The sequence below is a fragment of the Aphelocoma coerulescens genome, chromosome 18 (assembly GCF_041296385.1).
Source record: "Aphelocoma coerulescens isolate FSJ_1873_10779 chromosome 18, UR_Acoe_1.0, whole genome shotgun sequence".
NCBI lineage: Eukaryota > Metazoa > Chordata > Aves > Passeriformes > Corvidae > Aphelocoma > Aphelocoma coerulescens.
This window is the reverse complement of record NC_091031.1, coordinates 6,676,360-6,696,078: the sequence shown is the minus strand read 5'-3', so window position 1 is coordinate 6,696,078 and position 19,719 is coordinate 6,676,360. Positions and strand designations below refer to the sequence as shown.

General features: G+C 50.0%; 1 protein-coding gene across 9 annotated transcripts in view; it reads left to right on the top strand.

Annotated features, from left to right (window-relative positions):
- The window catches only part of CACNA1G (calcium voltage-gated channel subunit alpha1 G), a 142,857-nt gene that overhangs the window by 59,905 nt on the left and 63,233 nt on the right, over positions 1-19,719 (top strand). For all 9 annotated transcript variants that reach the window (XM_069032285.1, XM_069032283.1, XM_069032284.1 and 6 more), the window contains exons 8-12: positions 1,588-2,398; positions 2,486-2,530; positions 3,875-4,239; positions 18,526-18,677; positions 19,207-19,392. In XM_069032285.1, coding sequence (XP_068888386.1) covers positions 1,588-2,398; positions 2,486-2,530; positions 3,875-4,239; positions 18,526-18,677; positions 19,207-19,392 — 1,559 coding nt within the window. The remainder of the gene's footprint in view (positions 1-1,587; positions 2,399-2,485; positions 2,531-3,874; positions 4,240-18,525; positions 18,678-19,206; positions 19,393-19,719) is intronic.

The window sequence follows — 19,719 nt, the reverse complement described above, 5'->3', positions numbered from 1 at the left end:
GGGAGCAGGGGGGTCCTTCTGGCCTTTGGAGAGAGCAGACTGGAGTCACTCAGAGGAACAGGGCAGAGGATGCAGTGAATATAAAAGCTGAAGTAGCAACCAGCCTGCTGGGAGAAACGCAGCTTCCCTACAGAATTGTGCTGCAGCTGCATTTTGCTGCAAACATGAGGAAGGAAAGAAAGATGTGCTCAAGCGGTGGTAGATACACTTCTGTTGTTGGTGCTGCTTCTACTACTTCTCTCCTTGTGCTCCAAGCTTCTCTGTCTTGCTTGCCACCTTGAATTTAAGCTTTAAAGTAGGCAAATGTCACCTGGTCTGTTTTTGAGTGCCAGAAAGGAAAGAGGCTGCCCAAAAATTCCCCCACATTGAAGAACCCATCTGCTGGGTCCTTGGTGCAGTGGGGATGTTTCAGGAAAACAGTCCCAAACTTAAGAGAGCACATTAAGAAAGGAGGGAAGAGATTACTGCCCACAGGCCACCCACATTTCACAGCATCATCCGAGACCACCCACAAAGGAGCCAACAAAGAGTTTCTGTGGGGTGGGCTTCATGATGGGCTTCATCTATGCAACCAGAATTGTCTACAGTGACTGGCTGAGCTCGTTGTCTAGACTCCCTTTATCGTCAAGGGAGAAAAATAGGTGCTTTAACGGGGTGATTCATCTCCTCTGAAGGTAGACATCCAAAATAAATTAGATGCATTGCAGACTTGATGCGCCTATTTCTCTCTTGACTCTGAAGGATCATTAGGTGCCTCACTCAGATGTAGCTAAGTGAGATGAGTCCTTTTCTTGCTACATAAGTGATCTAAGTCCAGAAAAATAGCTGCACGTTGTCAGTTAGGTCATTGTGGGGATTTCTGCTCCTTGTCAAACCAGGACTCAAACCCTGATGAGAACGTAGATGGTTGTTTAGTCCATGATGCTGTTTTCTTCTATTAGCTTCCCCAAGAGACAAACAAACCCTTGCTCTCAGCCTCCCCAAGAGGATGAAGAGGAAGAGCAAGCAGTACTTTTCCAGATGCCATGCGAGTAACGTTAGCAGTGTGTGATAGCCCGTTAGCACGTCAGTAATTCCCTGTGATCCAGGCTGGGCTCTACAGAAGGCAGAACCTCATGAAACCCTGGCTGGAAAGAAAATCTCCAGGCTGTGGGTACAGGCTGCTGATGCCCTTGCGTAACAGTCACCCGCAAATTCCGTTAGCAGGGGAAAGGGATCTGCTCGCAAGCTGCCCACACACTGGCAGAGAAAAACACTCCTATCAGGAAGGCTCAGTGCATTCATCGTAATGCCACTAATTGTGATAATTACAACTGCTGTCTGTGGAGGGAGAAAAACACCATCCTAAAAGAGCAAGAGTTTTTGTCAAAATAATCTTCTATCATCTTTGATCTCTGACGTCCTCCACGTCAGAGTGGGAGTCCCTGGGGTGGGAGCTTGAGGGGGGTGAGTCAGCTCGGCCAGTGGTCCCCGCTGGGTGACGCAGGGAGTGGGGTTGGCTGGGGTTTGTCCCCCACTCTTTGTGCTCTACAGATCTGTGGGGTGCCACAGCCACACTGAGGTGGCTGATGTCCCCTGTCCCCTTAGGTGGGCTCCTTCTTCATGATCAACCTGTGCCTGGTGGTGATAGCGACACAGTTCTCCGAGACGAAGCAGCGCGAGAGCCAGCTGATGAAGGAGCAGCGTGTGCGCTACCTGTCCAACGCCAGCACCCTCGCCAGCTTCTCAGAGCCAGGCAGCTGCTACGATGAGCTCCTCAAGTATCTGGTTTACATTGCCCGGAAAGGCAGCAAGCAGCTGGTGAAGGCCTACAGGGCGGCAGGCGTGAGGATGGGCTTCCTCAGCAGCCCCACGAGCAAGGCAGGAGCCGAGCGGCACGCCAGGAAGCGCCGGAGCAGGAAGAGATCCTCCGTGCACCACCTCATCCACCACCATCACCACCACCACCACCACTACCACCTGGGCAACGGGAACCTGCGGGCACCCCGTGCCAGCCCGGAGATCAGCGATGTGGAGACCAGCTCACTGCACAACGGGACCAACCGGCTGATGCTCCCTCCCTCAGCACCCAACTCCCTGGGGGCCCCCAGTGCCTCTCCCAGCAACACCGAGTCTGTGCACAGTATCTACCATGCCGACTGCCACTTTGAGCCGGTGTGCTGCCGGTCGTCCCTGACACAGCCAAGCCTCGGCTTGCCAAGCCCAGAGGGGATCCCCAAGAACATCGTGGGCAGCAAGGTGTACCCCACAGTGCACTCCAGCACCTCCCATGAGATGCTGAAAGAGAAGAACCTGGGGGAGGCGGCGGTGGGTGCTGGGAGCAGCACCTTGACGAGCCTCAACATCCCGCCCGGGCCGTACAGCACCATGCACAAGCTGCTAGAGACACAGAGCACGGGTGAGCCGGGGCTGGATCTGCATCTGGGGCTGCTTTCCGGACATACAATTTTTGTCCTAATTTTTTTCTCTCTCTGAATTTTTACAGGGTTCTTTTCAGTCCATGTTACAGAGAAAGGCGATGGCTTTCCAGGTGAGATGAACAGGAATCTTCCGACCTACCTAATGCCTCTTATAGCCAAATTTAGGAGAGAGGTTTCAACCTCCCAGACTTCATACCGGCAATAATCCAAGGGATATGAGGATTTTCAGTGAATCCATTTTCTTTGCAATCCCCATCTTGTAGATTAGACAAGTACAAGAGAGCTGGAGAGGGACTTTGACAAGGACATGTAGTGATAGGAAGGGGGGAATGGCTTTAAACTTTGCAGAGGGTGGGTTTAGATTAAATATTAGGACAACATTCCATGATTTCCCCCCACCCCCAAACAATTTACTGGGAACACTTCCCAAATCCTGTACTCCCAAAATCAGCTAGAGATTGTAGATAGACACCTTCCAGACCTGAGTCCTATCACAGCCCTGAGCACTGTGTAGCTCTGCTCCCACGGGACACAAGGCTCAGGGAGATTGAGTGTCTGCTTTGTGTGAGTGCTCAAGGGCAATCACAGATGCTGAGTATTAAAAATCTGTGATTTGCTCAGGAAGCCTGTAAGAGTCAGACACTGAATGCATCTTTATTGGATCAAGGGTTTCATATTTTCACTGCAAGATGCTCTTTCCCCCTCCACATCTTGAGATTTGGGAGTTCAGGCCAGTGTAGTCCAAACACTCAGCCTCCAAGAAGTGTTTCGGCCAAGCTTTCCCAGGCAGTCACTGCCTTTTCCACCCCACTGCAGTGGCATTGACCTTTCCAGCCAGGAGCTGTGCAGGGAAGAGACCAAATCCTGCCCCCCAGCCCAGAGACTAAACACACAGACCTGGGCTCTGAGTTGGTTTAGCACAGGGTTTGCATTCTCACTGCTGGGTGCTGCCACGCAGGAGTCAGGCGCACGCGTTGCCTCTCTCCTTGCAGCCAGCTGGTGGGAATTTTGGGGAATATCCTGCTGGTATTTCACCCAGGAGACACCTGGCAGCTGCCATTGAGGGCAATGCGTGGAGAGGGAAGCTGGTGGTTTTGGAGCATCAGCAGAGGGAGCAGGAAAGAAGGCTGCTAACAGTGCTCCCAGCAATGACAGGCGGGAGCCTGCCAGGACCGGGGGAACCAATTGCTTCCTCCTTCCTGTCATGGCTGGAGATGTAATGAGGTGTGCTCAGGGTCCACGGCTGGGGTGGTGTCTGTCTGGGGGCAACAAAGAGAGCTTCATAAGAAGAGAGAAGATCCAGGGTTTTAACCCGGCAGGAGCCCTTTTCCGATAAGGAAATGCCTGTCGTGTCAGGGGCAAGGGCTTGGCGCTAACAGGGACTGGGGGTTGCTTCCTGCAGTCCCTTGTCCCAGCTGACGAGCTGCCCTTTCCCTGTCCTGCTGGCATTTCAGGTCCCTGCCAAAGCTCCTGCAAGATCTCCAGCCCCTGCACCAAGCTGGATGGTGGCTCCTGCACCCCTGAGAGCTGCCCTTACTGCCTCACAGCACTGGCGGGCGAGGCCGAGCTGTCGGACAACGAGACGGCTGACTCAGACAGCGAGGGGGTCTATGAGTTCACACAGGATGCCCACTACAGTGACCAGCGGGACCCACAGCGGGGCAGAACCCGGGCCAGGAGAGCCAGCCGGGTGCTGGCCTTCTGGCACATGGTGTGTGAGACCTTCCGGAAGATCGTCGACAGCAAATATTTCGGCCGTGGGATCATGGTGGCCATTCTCATTAACACGCTCAGCATGGGGATCGAGTACCACGAGCAGGTGAGTGCTGTCCTGGCAGCTCCTGGTGCAGAGGGGTTGTGGGTGGGTTTATAGGTCCGAATCCAGCTGCTGGCGGGATGATTTGGGGTGAGAGGCATCGGAATGCTCTGGGAAGGGTCCCAGGATGAAACAAGGCAGGCTTTTTCCTCTGAGCCTGCTTCCAGGTTGCAGCAATCACCTTGACTGGTACCTGGCTATGTGAGCTCCTGCATCCCAGCCCTGCCAGGGATGGTCAGCACCATGCTGAGACCACTGTTCCCTGGGCAGCACCAGGCGGTGCTGGGGTCTGTGGTGAGGGGACCAAGGAGAGGAAGCAGCCCTTTGCCACCAGGCAGTGTGAGCCTGGCAGTGCTTGGGGTGCTGCCGGCAGCTGTGGGCTCTGTGGGCTCTGGGGTCGGTGCAGCTGCAGGCAAGGAACTCTATTGAATTTGCACTCCCTGGAGAGGAGGTAACAAATGTCTTTGCCTCCTCGGTGAACGCTCCAGTAGCAGCATGATGAGTCCAAAATAGACTCATCACTGGCTATTCCTCCGCTCGATTATCTGAGTCCTTGCAGGCAAGAGGCTGCCTCTCCTCCAGCCTCTCACCACTTGTCACCTAGCAGAGCTTTCCCTATATATAGTCATTAAGAAAAGGAGTTGCCACGTTCCTCTTGAAACATCTCCGTGAGGATGACAAGAACTCTGCTTTCAAAGAGGTTTTGCATGCTCTGATCTCACGTGGGTTTTGTGGCTGCTCCTGGGGCCCGCCTGGCATGGTGCCCTTGATCCTGTCTCAAGCACAATGTGTCTTGGGGCTGCAGGTGCATGCTTCCTTTGGGGTGAAGAGTTTATTAGTGGGGATGCAGAGATGCTGCAAAACCTTCTTATAGACCCCTCCCATTCTTGAGGGCTCCCAGCATGTTGCTTCTCCTGGGATGCCAGAGCTCTGTGCTCCCAGAAAGACACAGCCACCCCTGTGCCAGCACCAGCCTTGGCTGGGAGCTCGTTGCATCTCAAGTCGTGACTCCACTTTTCTCCCCTCCTGGCATGTTTCATGTTTGCTGAGTTGCTCATGGTTGCATGCAGAGGTGTTTCTCCCCCAGCTCCCCGTGGAAGCGGTGGTGGCTGCAGATTGACTCCCAGTTCCCCTGTCATCCTGTGGCATTAATGCCTCAGTGACCGAGTGCCAGGGAGACGTGGCTGTGCTCAATGTGTCCTTTCCAGCCAGCACCTTCCCCCTGATACCCTGACACAGTCTGGCTGGCTGTTGTTTTCAGTACACATTAAACAGTGGCGTGCTCCAAAGTCCTGCCGGTTTCACCTTCATTTGCTGCCCTTGGTGGGAGCTCTGCTTGAGTGATTCCACCTTTATTTAATAATCTTGGGAAGATCATCTCCGAAAAAGCTGGGAGGAGGTGGTTCACAGAAACCAATAAACACTTTTATTCCTCCCTTGGCTGGAGGGTGGAAACAGATCCTTGATCTCTTTGCTGTGACTGCCCAAGGGGCAGATTGTCAAAGCTCATTCCCCTTTACCAGGAGCATCTTTGGGAGATGCTGGTGTGGGCTCCCACCTGGGGGGACCACCCCACTGGGGATGGGTGGCTGAGCAAGCTCCAGTCATCAAACACCGTAGGTGCAACACGACTCCTCAATTCTTTGCCTTGGGAGAAGTAGGGCAGGGGGTTTCTGGTTTCTGCCCTGGCCAGTGGTGAGTCCCAGCAAACATCTGGATAACAAGAGGCAGATTTTTGTGTGGTTTTCGGGTAACAAGGGTGAAGGGAGCTGATAAGCGTGGGGGGACTCCAGACACGGTGGGTGGTTGCTTTCTTTAATGGTATTTTGAAGCCACTACTGTTCCAGATTCCTTTCTCCCAGGCATTTGGAGGGAATAGCAGAGCTTGTTTTTATTAGTTCATCTGCTTGAAGTGGCGGCAGAGAACAGAGAGGTGTTTCTTTGTAACCTCAGAAGGCTTAGAGTTGGCAATTTCATAATCTGACAGTTATGAGAACAGGAATTAGAGGGGCAAAATGCTGGACTGGGCTTTCCTGCAGAGATTATAAACACTGAAACGTGATTTTTTTTTTTCTTTTAGAATAGCCTTACCTAAAAGTGTGAGTGATCAACCATGTCAAATTTATCTTTACTGACTGATGTTTGCAAAGACATGAGGGTGCTTGAAGAGTACTTGACTCCATGACTTTCTATATTAAGCTCTCTGCTTATTTAGACAATATTTACCTCTTGGGCTTTCCACATGCTGCCCTGGGCACAGTGGGCTATATTAGGGTAAATATTTTAAGGGCCTATTTTAAGGTGTCATGTCAAAACCTTGTGTTGTTTAGCAGCCCTTGGCAGAGGGGCTGCTCCTCTCTGAGAGGAAGGATGGGCTGGAGGTTACTCGAGAAGGAAGAGGCTTCTGTCCACCCATCTGTCCCCAGCAATGCTGGCTGGGATTCAGCAGCCCTGGTACCAGAGCATCCTGGTCTTCAAGACAGGAGCTGGTGAGCTCCTGTCTTGAAGGTCCTCATAGGATTATGAGGATCCTCATAATAACCAGGGAGAAAAGTTTGCCCCTCTGGAGGTTTGACATCCCACCTTGGGACAGGCAGCCTAGAGAGACCCCGAAACCGTCTTTCAGTCCCTTGCTTAACAGACTCAGCAACCAGAGTAGGCCAGGTTGGGATATTTAAGGTGACAGTGGTTCTCTGAAGGCACATAAAGATGAGTGGCAATTGGGAGTGTGTTGGAAACACTGGCCCCAACCTCCTGCTGTTTATTTGCACTCACTCATCAGTCAGCCTGGCCAGACTGAGCACCCATGGCCAGGGCTGCTGGATGAAGCTCCTCTTCCACCCAAAGCTCTTTTCCACAGGCCACCTTCCATAGTAAATTTCCAACACACATTTTACCATCACATGGCTGGGGCTTCAAGAGCTGGGTTTCCTCTTAGCTCCTTCTGGCATGAGCTGACTGACTTTCTCACTCAACACCAGGTTGTTTCCACGTGGTTCCTGCACTTGCCTGAGCTGTAGGTACACGTGACCGGGTGTAATTCTGTGTTTCCTCCCCACCCCACCCATCCAGATCCAACTCCTGCTCTTCTCTGGCTCTAGGTGCAGTGGGAGGGAGGCAGAGCAATGTGAGGTGCTCGCAGCACTCGCCACATCGCGGCTGCTGGGCAGCGGTGTGAAATTCTCTGTCAGGGAAATGACAACCAGATTGCCACGGATTATTAACGTGGCTGCTAAATAGCTTGTTTTTCTACAGAGATGAAGCAAAATGCAGGTAGAAACTATTAGCTTTGGATAGAGGAATATAAAGGTGATTTAAAGGTAGACTCGGGGGGATTTTAAATACACTGTTGAACCAATTGACTGATTTGCCTTAGGGAAGCTGAGCCTCTGCAGCACTGCGGGTTCAAACAGCTGGGGCTTTGCAAAAGATTGTTCTGCCATAGAGCAGGAGTAAAATGTGCTGCTAAACCAGAGGGTTTCTGTGCTGCTTCCCCCCCAGCCCTGGCTGTAAGCCAGGCTCTGTTCCATAATGTGCTGCTTTTATTTTCCTTTTTTTCCTCCAAGTCCTTTCTTGGAGTGAAAAGCAAAGGCTTTAGTATGAGGCGTGATGTTGGACTCCTCAGCAGGGGAAAGAATTCGGCAAGGGCTTCCTTGAGGAAGGGCTTTGGGGTTTTGTTTTTGTTTTTAAAATCTGGTTCATATTGAGCTTCCTGGCTGTTCTGAGTTTCCTTGTCTGAACTCGCATTGTATGAACTATACCCTACATATTCATTTGTTTAAATAGCACTTGAATTTCAGCCGCTGTCTCTGCGGTGTTTTGCCATTGTTAACATAACAAGAAAGAGACTGGAGAGTCCTTCACTGGCCTCCCCAAAGCTGCAGTGGGTTCAAATCCCTGCCTGGGTCTTGTGTGGACTTGGATCTAGATTAATCTAAAACCCTGGTGTCTCTGAAAGAAAGAAGAAAAAAATGTGTTCAGACCTGCGGGGAACCTTCAGTTAATTTTTAAGAGCAAATTGGAGAGGTGACAAGGGTGAATGACTCTCTGGGACAGCACCTAAGGAGAAAAGCTCATTATCTATCCATGGGAGGCAGTTCTTTAGGGAAGTGGGATGAGGCAATGCCTGACATCCCCCCAGCATGAGTACAGCCAGTGGAGAACCCCCAGCTAGTGCAGGGTGTTGTAAGGATCCACAAAGCCACAGTGCCCAAAGCCAAGGTGGGCAAACTCCTTCTGCAGGAGACAGGAGCAGCCTAAGACCATGGCAGTATCTCAAGCTGAATTCCTGGTGCATCCTGCTGCAGGGGAGAGAGAAGGGTACAGATGATGTAGAGTTGTCACTGGTAACATTACGATCTAATAGCTGCTGCAGCACGGAAATATCAACCATCTGTCCCAAGGAGTCAGAGGAAACCTTGCTGGCAAAATGCATTAAAGTGTCTATTTATGTAAACAGTCAAGGCTCGAGAACATGAGGGTTGTCTTAATCAGCATCACAGAACACGAAATTTTTAGGTATCCAGGATGATGGAGAGGGGAGGTGAAGGGTTAGAAAACCTGCCAGTGTGGAGCAACCATTAGGCTGCAGGTTCAAGCATTAATAATAGTCACCTAAATGGTATTTATGTACTTCTGCTTCTGCCTGAATTCAATGTGCAGGGAAGAAGGTGACTGGAAATTATTAGCTGTCATGACACCCACTGATTGATTTCTCCATGTGGGAGGAAAAGTGGATTGTTCCACGGAGAAATGGTGTAAGGGAACTGGGCAGTGGGGATGTGACAGGCTGGTGCAGGTCTCGGGGTGCTTGCATGTCCAAAGCTCTGGGCAGACTGGAGAGTAGCAGGTCTGGATCCCTGTATGAGCACTGCCTCAAAAGATAAGGGCGTCTTTGGGATGAGAGGTACTTTGCTCCCAGGACTTGGTGGTCAAGAGCATCCCAGTCCCCACCAGTTTCAAGCCCAGTTGAACATTCTGCTGCTGGTGGATGGCAGCTGCAGATTTGTCAGGCATGTGGAGGCTGCTCCTTTGACCATCCCTATGTGCTAAAATGAGATCTTGCCCAGTGCTCGTTCACCTCCTGAGGAGGCTGTGGGAGATCTGGGGATCAGTTGCTGCTCACCCTTGCCTGGCTGCATAGCACAGCTGTGGACAACACCGTGTCCCTTCCAGCCTCTGTGACTCCATGCCAGGTCAGTCCAGGACACTCCTATTTTGGCTTCTTTGATGCGCATGGATTTGTGTCAGGTGTCCAGGTCAGGAAGGAAGGGAATCCTTTTGTTTTGTAAAATATTTTTGGCATCTTTTGCACATCTTCTGAGTTGTTTCCTGCGAGTGCAGGCATTTAAAGACCTGTCCTGTGTCCAGGCAGCAGCTGGTGCTGCACCAGGGGCTCTCTGCATCACACACTGGTGCAAACTGCTGCTGCTCCCCTTAACCCTGCACCCCGGCTGTCTCACTCCAGCTGAATGGTACAGCCCAGCTTTGTGGTGACATTTCTGACTTGATGCTTCCCCATGTGAGTCTGATTCATTAGGCTTTGTTTCAGAAGGACACTTACACAGGTGTGTGCATCCCCGAATCAATGAGACAGCCTTTCCTTGGAAAACCTCCATCTGCCCTGGGCTCTTCCCAAGATCTCCCAAGGCCCCACATTCATGCAGTGTCTTCTCTTCCTAGAGGTATCTCCACTTCCACTCGGGCGCACATCCCACATCTCTATTTAACTCCATTACACATCTCTCCAGCCCTGTGCCAGCTGCTCTTAGCCAAGCAATCAAAGCCTTGGCAGCTCAGTGAGGCTTTTCCCTCCCTCAGTGCCTTGGTGGCTTTGCCCAACGTAGAGCTTGGAGCTACTGTCAGCTTAATTCCTCGGCACTCCGGTTGCAAGGGGCACTCCCATGGCAGGAAAATGAGGTGCCCTATAGGTTTGCATGTGCTGTATTCAATTAGCTCCTGCTTATGCAGAAATTACTCTTATTAATAGCTTGTTGTTGGAGACTGGAGGAGTCAACGTTAATGGAAGTCATCGGAGCTGTTAATCACGAGGATCACTGACTTCAAAACCAGCTCTCTATTTGTTATTGAGGGTAATTCTTTTTATGGACCTTATGGGGTTCTTCTGCTTCTTGGGGATTTGAAGGATTTATGAGGTCTTGTAGGAGCTCCCATGTTTTAATTGACTCACTCATGAAGCTCTTCCAGGGCTAAAAAATACAGTGGTGCCATGGTCCTCTCAGTCATTAAAAAATGGGCTGTGCCTACAAAGCAGACTTTATCCTGGTTCTGGAAACTGAATTACTTGAAAATTAAATGAGATTTCATGCAGCTGGAAAGGGTATTTATTTTCATCAGATAAATCAGTTCTCTGCATGCTTTAAGGATGAGCCTATATAGATTCCTTGACACCTACCAAAGTTTTTCTTCAGCTCCCTGGTTGGGGAACTGTAAGTGTCAATCCTTTCCTGTTAATTTAGTTCAGAGGCTGGAAATACTCAGGCTGTCTTAGATCCTATCATTACAGCTGTTGTTTCAGTTGCCATCCATACCCTCGTGTTATCTCTGCTCAGGCAGCGTTGAGAAGAGACTCTGGCTTGGTGAAATGCGAAAATGATGTGCGCTTTCAAACTCGCTTCATCCCTGCGTGGATGAAAAATCGCTGCTCTCTGCAGATAGCCAGGCATTTCACTCTGTTCCTTCTTTGATTATTGTGGTTGTTCCCCTTGGGTAGGAGCCAGGAAATTCAGCTAGAGCATCTGGAGCACCCTCAGCTTGCACCAGCAAATGCTTTCATCTGTAAGCACTTCTGGTTGCTGGTGTTTTCCCAGGGATCAGTCCATATTTTTCCCCGGTTCTCCTGGTGGAGGTTTGTCCCAGTGCTGTCAGCACCCACGACTCTGCCCTGCTGCCACTCGTGTCCTCACAGAGCCCATTCCCACCCTGCTCAGCCCCCAGCAGGAGCGGGGGCAGGAGCCGAGTGCTTTTTCCCTCATGTCTGCTGGATTTCAGCTCTTTGTTATAATTGGTTTTTTGCTGATGTTAGGGAACGAGCGGCTTTTCCCCCATGGACGTCTGTCAGCATTAGAGATAGTGTTACCAGCACCAGAAACCCAGGTTCAGCAGAACTGTGCAGGAGCCCTACAGTGACAGCGTTTTTCTTTCCCTCTTTTTATTCCCTCCCTCCCCCTGGTCCCTTCTCAAGTACTAATGGGGAGATAAGTTTCAAACTTGGTTTAGATTAACCATAAATAGAGGGCTTTAAATCTCAAGTACTTACAAGGTATGACCAAGTGGAAATGCAGCTTTTGTTCAGCTTAAGCTCCTTCGAAACCTGGGCAAAGGGATGAGCTAGTTCATGTTTTTCTTGCATTTTCTGGGATAATATTAATCCAGAAATCTCAAGCAGAGAGAGATAAGGAGTTCAGGCAAGAATATCTGTGCCTCGTGAGAGTGATAAAGAGAACCCAGCTGCAGGACTTGGTGATGAGGGGTGTGGTCTGTTTATGGGTCTGGGCAGCGATGGTTTGTGGCGGGTCCCTTCAGGGTGGATTGATGAAATTCTCCATCTAATTTGGGGCTCGTCCCTTCATTTGCACCCCACTCTCAAGGTAGACAGGAGGTGCCTGGGGACACGGCCCATGGGCAGTGGGGGCCAGAGAATTCAGTTGTTTGCCATGGTTACACAACAAAGATGTGCTGGAGAGGAAGGTCTTGCACCAGGAGGTGCCATGTCCACAGGACTCAGTTCCTTCCTTCCACATCCCTGCAGATGTGGGGTTGGAAGGGACATTTGTTGATTGGAATGGGGAAGGCTGGGTGGAAGACAAGGAGATTAGCAGAGGTGGTGGAAGGGGAATCCCTCCTGTGCAGACAGCTCTGATTTCTCTGAAATGAAAGCTGCTTTCCTCCCTTTCTTACAGCATTACTTGCCGTGGCATGAAATATTCAGCCTCTATTCAGCCCGTAAGAAAATCCTTCTTTCCCATGCAGTGAAGGGATGTAACTGGACTTGTTCACTTGTCTGTCAAAGTCATTTCCTTATAATAAATGCCTATAAATCCTGAACATCCCAGCAGTCCTCCTCCAGCCCACTGAGCAGCGAGCACACTGCCCTTTTCCATGTCTCCAGCCCCAGGAGGAGCAGAGCAAACCTGCTGCAATCCTGCTACTTTCTGAATAGTTCTCTTTAAGCAATTTGGCAAAGGATGAGTAGAGGAAGCCTATCAGACCCTGATTAAGCATGGCTCAGGTTTGCAGTGCTGGACCCAGGACTATAGTTAAAGCCTGATGCCTTTTAAGGAGCCCCAAAGACAATGAATGTCACTGCTGAAAATATGCGTGGATTGAGTTTCTATTTATAAAGTCGCAAGCAGCTCTGGGGCTAACACGAGCTGTATTTTCTGAAGGGAACCAAAGTGGTATTTTGGATGGTCATGGCTCGGTGGGTGCACTGATACAGGGGGATTAACGTGGATGTGATGAGGGCAGTGCATGGAGAAGGCTTGTGGGTTGAGTGAGGACACAGCCATCAGCTATCAGTGATGGGAAACTGAGCATGGGAGAGGGCAAAGAAAAGGCACCTCATTTTGTTAATTAAGGGCTGCTTCTGTTCGTTAGAATTTCTTGCATTTTGCCCCAGGACTTGTGGTCTGGCTCCTGTTTTGAGGTGGACCTGGTGTGTGTCTGCACCCACGTGGAGGGTGGAGAGGATCTTAACAGAGCAGTGTCAAGTTGAAAATCCTATCTTTGTGTGACCCATTTGATTTTTTTTCTTATGTATAGATATTAAGAATCTGCAAGTGATGAGTCAGTAAAACATTGTTGGTGTTTCCTGTGAAATAGCTGAGGTCGCTATTTTCTTTCTGTGTTATTTTTCCTAGTTGCCATGGTAATGATTTCAGGAAGGTTTTATTCTTGCAGCAGTTTGAATGGGTTAGAAGTTTTCACGGTCTTCTGGATCTGCTCACGGAAGCAGAGTGATATCCCAAAGATGTCTCTTGGGATCAGGAGGGATCTGCCTCCTGGCTGGTTGTCCCATCCCTCCTTCTGTGCTGTGGGGTTTTTCTGTTTTATTGTTAGAAAGATAGAGAGGAAAGACACTGGGGTGCTTCTGCTCTTTTGTGTTGGTGTCCCAGGGGCAGGGGCTGGGCAAGACCAGGCTTGGCTGCACCCCAGACAGAGCTCATTGTCTGGGCAAGGGGGGTGTGGGATCTGTGCCAGTCATGCCCATGGCACCGGGTGCAGGTCTGATGATGATGATGAAGAGCCTGTGCCCTACATGGGTCTCAGCTGGAGGAAGGCAGGAGTTGGAAGCCTTGAAAGCTCTGGGCACTGCCTGCCGGGGCACTTGGTTGCACTTCTTCCAGCAGCAGGGCTTGTTTTTCAGAAATTGGGGAACACAGGCCCCAGGGCTTGCAGTTTTCATGGCCCCAGCTCCTGCCCTCACCTTCTTCCCTACGCAGTGCCCGCAGCCTCGCTTGCTCAGCAGACACCTTGGGGCCCTGTGTGTAGGGAGAAGTGGCATGTGCCCACATAGAAATGGAGCACGTTCCTTCTGCCATCAGAAATCTTGCTCATGAGCTTCTACTCAGCTTTAAAAGTAGGGTGAAAAAAATAAAGAAATGCATTACAGCCTATTTCTGAATGCCAAAAAAGGGCAAGGTGCTGGTCCACCTTTGAGACACCTGTTGAGGCACTCTGGGGACACCTTCCCTTGCCTCCTCCTGTCCCCCCTGGCAGTGCCCTGCTTGGTGCCAGACAGCCCTGCCTGAATCCTCCAGACAGGGTGCAGAGAGCTTGCCCTCCTGGCTGCCACGCTTGCCCCCTGCCAGGCAGGGTCAGGTCTGGGTGCGTGCCCAGGGCTCGCATCCTCCCGCCGCCCCCGATGCCGCGCGGTGTTTTCTGAGCGACGCTGCCCTGTCTGCTCCGATTTCATGTGCTGCCACAACTTGTCAATGTGCTGTTTGGTACATCAACAAATCGACACTACACAAACAGAAGGCTAACAGGGAGTGATTTATCCAGGACAACACGTCTGTGTGTCCAGCAAGGCGAGATGTCCTGGAAACAAAATTCGGTATTTACTGAGGGCTCGTTGGCAGAGCTGGCGTTTTGTACCACAGCTGAATTATGCTTGGATCTCGCTCTTTCTGGGTGTTGCTCGTTTAATCATAGGATGCTTTCCTTTTAATTAGGCACTGCTGCTACTGATGAGAGAATTAGCAGACTCTTCTTTTAATGGAGAAGCTGAGGCTGTGGCAGCTGTGCTGTAATGGGGGTGGTGGGTAGAGGCTTTGTGCTGGATAGAAACCCCAGGCTCTGCACCTCAAGTTGTGCTTCCTGAAAAATGTCCTTTTTTTAGGGTGATCCTGGAGGGGTTTTTTTCCCCACAATATATCATTTAGTCAAAGGAAGGATGTTACTTCCCCCAGGTGCTGTGTTGTGGCCCTCAGAGAGAAAATCTGAGTGATTTTGCCAGCTCTTTTCGTCACAGCCCAGTGAGGAGCCATGGAGCTGGTTGTGTGCCAGGAGTCAGTGACTCTCTCAGGTACATCATGTCTAGAGCTGGTCGATAGTGTTTTGATTAGACAGTTATTGTCAGAAAATGGCAGTTTATCACATTTGAAGCTGTTCATGGGAAAGGAGCAGTTTCAGTGAACTGGCCTCAAAAAACCCCCCCAACTTTATTGGAATATGTTGTCCGAGGTGTATAAAATGTCCATTTGGACAGTTGGGGAACAAAAAGTTCCATGTTCTTCTTCAAGCTGACTTTTATTTATGTTTTTCAATTTTGGTTGATTTACAGTACAGAGCACAAGGGATAAAGGAATGGGGACTGAAATAGAGGGTAGAACCTCCAAGATTTTGTGCAATGTTTTAGTTTGCCAAGTCTGAAACTCTGAATTCCTGTTTGGGATGGGATGATAATTTCAATTCCCATGGGAGAGAAAATCATGTTCCTGCTGTACTGTAATGATGTCTCAGGAAAGAGGTCTCAGACATATTTGTGATTTCTCTAGAGTAGAAGCATCTTATAAATAATCTTATTATCTATATACATCTGTGGTTGATTGAAAATCCCATATCTGGCATTCTCAGAAGGGTCTGAATCCCCACTGCCTGGCTGGGATTCCCTGGGGCAGGATCATGATAACAGCCCCCCTCTCTTGGTACAAATAAATCCCAGTGGTGCTCATGGCAGGGGTGCCCCATGGACCAGCTTCAGCTCTGTGTCCCTTGAAAGGGATGTTGAGCCGCTTCAGGGGACTCATGAGCTGCCCTGGGGACCCCTGAGTGGGACTGAGGGTCTTGGGGGGCTGCCCTGCTCCACAGATGGCTGTGAAATCCCCCAAGTAATTTGCATCGCCCCATCTCAACTGTTTAGGGATATGTAGTTTCCCAAAGGAAAATAACTCAGCTGATTTCAGCCAGGTCAGAGTGGGGTGTGCTTCCAGTAGATGCTCAGCTTGCCCACCCCAGCAGAGCTCCAGGCTGCTCTGGAGACTCTTATCTTCTCCTGGATGCATGAAAGGGAAGTCTTCCCTTTCTATTTCAACCCAGTTTGGCCATTAATCTTAGATTTTTGGATATTAATTCTCACCTCTGGTTCAGGAGTTCCCACTCTTCATTTTTATTATGTCTGCCCAATGTCTCAGCTAATAAAACCTGTTTCATGCAAGAGAAGTGAAAAGGAGTGTGTGGAGGAGGAGTGGGAGGGCAGGCAGCTTTTTTGGGGTGAAGCAGTGGGAGGCAGAGGCATTTGTTACTGCTGCGTCCCATAGCATTCCCAAGCCAGTGCCAGGGCTATTTGGGTGTTGGATATCTCCTGAGCTGGGTGGTCTGGGAGGGAAATTTCATGGGCCAGAGGGATCATGGCCCCTCCAGTGTGTGCTGGGGGTCCTGGGAGAGTTGCTGTGGAAGTGCTGCTCCCCCTCTGCCTCCCCACATCACCCAGCTATGCCCTGCCAGCACCTCCCATCTGGGTTTGCACGTTCCAAAAACATCTCTGACCAGAAAGTACCCATGAAGTCCAAAGTTTCATGAATCCATGCTATTACCATGTCATCCCTTCCAGCGCTGTTGGGTTTCCCATGTCAGCCCCCACGAGGAAGGGGTGTTGTGGCTGCGGGAGATGCTGGGCGAGGGGTTTAACTGGGTTGTGCCTGCAGGGCCAGTTAGATTTGACAGCACCATTGCAGAGGGGGAACAGAGGGTGGAAATCAGCCTTCAGAGTCCAGGTTAGTGGTGCTGATGGATGAGAAGGAAAGCTTCCAGGAACACATCTCCTTTCCAGCCGTATCACTGCGGTACTGATAACAGCACAGCCTGCCTCGGCGCTGGGGCACTCATGAATGAGTTGGCATTTTTTTGTGAGTAATGTAGAATTGCAGCTCTTGCAAATTGTCCTGAGGAGCAACTTGATATATAAGTTCTTGGCCTATTTATTACCCTGTGTCTGAGTGTTCCCATAGGTATTACGGCATTAAACCACAGCCGAATTTAATATCAGGAGCCGCAGCATTTGTATTTTAGCTGTAGATCAGTGAGCAGGTGATTTGGGCTGTGTGCATGGTGTGTTTGGCAAGCTCTAGCCAAGGGATCTGTTTTTCAGCAAGGATATTTGAGGTATAAGTTGTGTTCAACACCTTTTTTTTTTCTTTTTTATGACATTTTCTTTTAAATGCTGCTGTTTTCCCCTTTGCTATCCTGTGTCATCACAAGCTCCTGCCAATATCTCTGCAAGTCCTCAGGGATTCACTACTGTGCTGAGGTAACACCACACCAATTTGGGTCCCCATCTACCCTCAAGCTGGGTTGGAGGAGCTTGAGCTGCAAAGGCTGGGCCTGAGCAGTTTAACCCTTGGAAACAAAGATTCAAATGCCTGCATGGATTTATGTGGGTTTTTTCCCAGCATGTATCCATTAACCCTTTGGTCACCGTAGCTTTTTGGGGCTCTGAGGCATGGATGAGCAAGTGTTGACCCTGTCCCTGAGCTCTCTGCTCTCGTGGTTGCCATGGTGTTGGGGTTGGGTGACCTCAAGTCAAACCCTACAGCCTGTGCTGTGGTGTGGCAGCTCCTGGTCTGTCACAGGAAGTTTTTGGCCAGTCATGAATGTGTTTCATGTAAGTAGAAGGTGCAGTCAACTGCATGTGCTGCACATTGTCTTCTGCTCATAGCGTGGCTGCTGTGAGCGTGCACATCTGGCCATAACCCACCATGGTTATGGTCCAGGCATCTAAAGCCACAAGAGGGGGTTTAGACCAGCCAGTGCCAAGCTGCCCCAGGGGAGCCTCTCAGCTGCTGTGTGTGAGGTGTGAGGTGAGCTGTGCCAGCCCACTGCCCCGTGCCCCCACCGCCGTCTGCCAGCGCAGCGTCAGCTCCTGATTTTAATGAAGCCTTTCAGCAGAGAGGTGCAGCCACGGCCACGTGTTGGGGTTAAACGGGGAGAAGGGATCTGATATGTGGATCCTGTCTTTGCCACTGACTGGTCCTACACAGACTACACCACCGGGTTTTGTCTTCTGCCATATGTTTTCCGATAATGCCCGCCCACCTGTCGGGGAAAGCGCGGCGCTGGGCATCTGCAGGCATTGTTGGGAACCCTCTGTGCAACGTGCTAAAAAAACATAAAAGGTATTAATTTAGGTCTGAGACTACCAGGAGTGTGTTTGTTAAGGTTTTGGGGTTTTTTCATGCCTCTGTTTTTCAGATTGCCAGTTTGGAATGCCAGGATCAGGTCCTTCCTCTGTTGCAGATTTGGGGCCTCCTGATAATGAGATTTTTTTTGAGTAATGAGATTTTTTTTTTTTTTGAGCCATCCTGGTTATATCACCTCAGATCTCTGCTTTTGAAAAATCTTAGCTCAAATCTTTTGATGAGCTACTAAATAAAAAGACAGGCCCTAAAGGGATATTTACGTGAGAAAATGGCCTGACTTTCCCTTCTGCATAAGGAGAATCAGTGTGGGGGATGTCAGAGCATTAAGCCTCAGTACATGCCACTTCTGCTTAAACCTCCTGAGGTGGTACTAAAGCTCTGATTAACGTGAAGTCCATGTCTGGATTTACCTGCTGAATTTACAATAGACTTCTAAACCTTAAACACGCTGATCGTATTTTCCTTCCATCTCCTGGGCTTTGAGTGACTTATTGCCATTTTCTCACCACATCATTAGCATCAGTATTCTCACACTTGCAGTATTGGGGTTTGTTGTGTTTCCACATGTGATTTTTTGATATGGAGCTGTGCTGTTTGTTTCCTCAATTTCCTTCTCTTCTTTCCCCAGCCAGAGGAACTTACCAATGCCCTGGAGATCAGCAACATCGTCTTCACAAGTCTCTTTGCCCTGGAGATGCTGCTGAAAGTCCTTGTTTATGGTCCTTTTGGCTACATTAAGAATCCATACAACATCTTTGATGGGATCATTGTGGTGATTAGGTACAAACCTTGAGCTTTCTTTATGTGTGTTTCTCCTCATTTAGCTGTTTAATTAAACAGAAAGTAATGGAGAGTTGGCATAAATACCTTCCTGTGACACTTTACACTTCTCTCTGTAATTAATGCACTTAGACATGATTGCTAATACATATCTTGGGATGATTTTATGGTCATTTTAGAGAGAGGCCCAAGCAGAAAGCTATCAGTCCCGATGTCCTGGGACAGTCTGGGATCCAAATGGCACAACCAGTCCCTGATTAAGTATCTCTGGTTTTTTGGCACATGCAAAAGCTATAATTGCCCCTGCAGCTGCAGTCACTGATTTCCAGGCGTATTTTTGACACTCAAGTGGGGCTCTGCTCTTTGCAAGCCTGGACAGAGTCCAGATCACCGCAGGCATTGGCAGCACATCTCTGCCCACTTTCTATCTCTCTGCTCTCTGCATTTCACCTTCCCTTCACTTTCTCTCCTCCGGGCCTTTGCACAAGGCTTTGTCCTGTCACCTTGCATTGACCTTTTTTGTCCTCAGCGTGTGGGAGATCGTGGGCCAGCAGGGCGGGGGGCTCTCGGTCCTGCGCACCTTTCGTCTCATGCGGGTGTTGAAGCTGGTCCGCTTCATGCCAGCCCTGCAACGCCAGCTTGTCGTCCTCATGAAGACCATGGACAACGTGGCCACCTTCTGTATGTTGCTGATGCTCTTCATCTTCATCTTTAGGTGAGCATTTCCAATTCCCTGTCTTGAGGTTGCTCGGAGTTTTTAGGTGGGATCCTGTGGAGGGATGAGGAGGTGACAGAGTCCATACCAAGACACGGCTGAGCTGGACGATCCCAGGAACAGCACTGCTGGCTCTGGTTTGCTGCCCTAAATTCTCTCAGTTGGCCCAATGAGACATTTGTCTTTGCAAAATGGTTTACAAAGAAAATCTTTCAGGCTGGATGATTCCTTGACATCACCCCAAGACAGCAATCCTGTTACTTACCAACTATCAGAAAGCCCGGTGCTAAAAATATTGCCAAGGAGAGGATGATGTTCCTAAAAAAA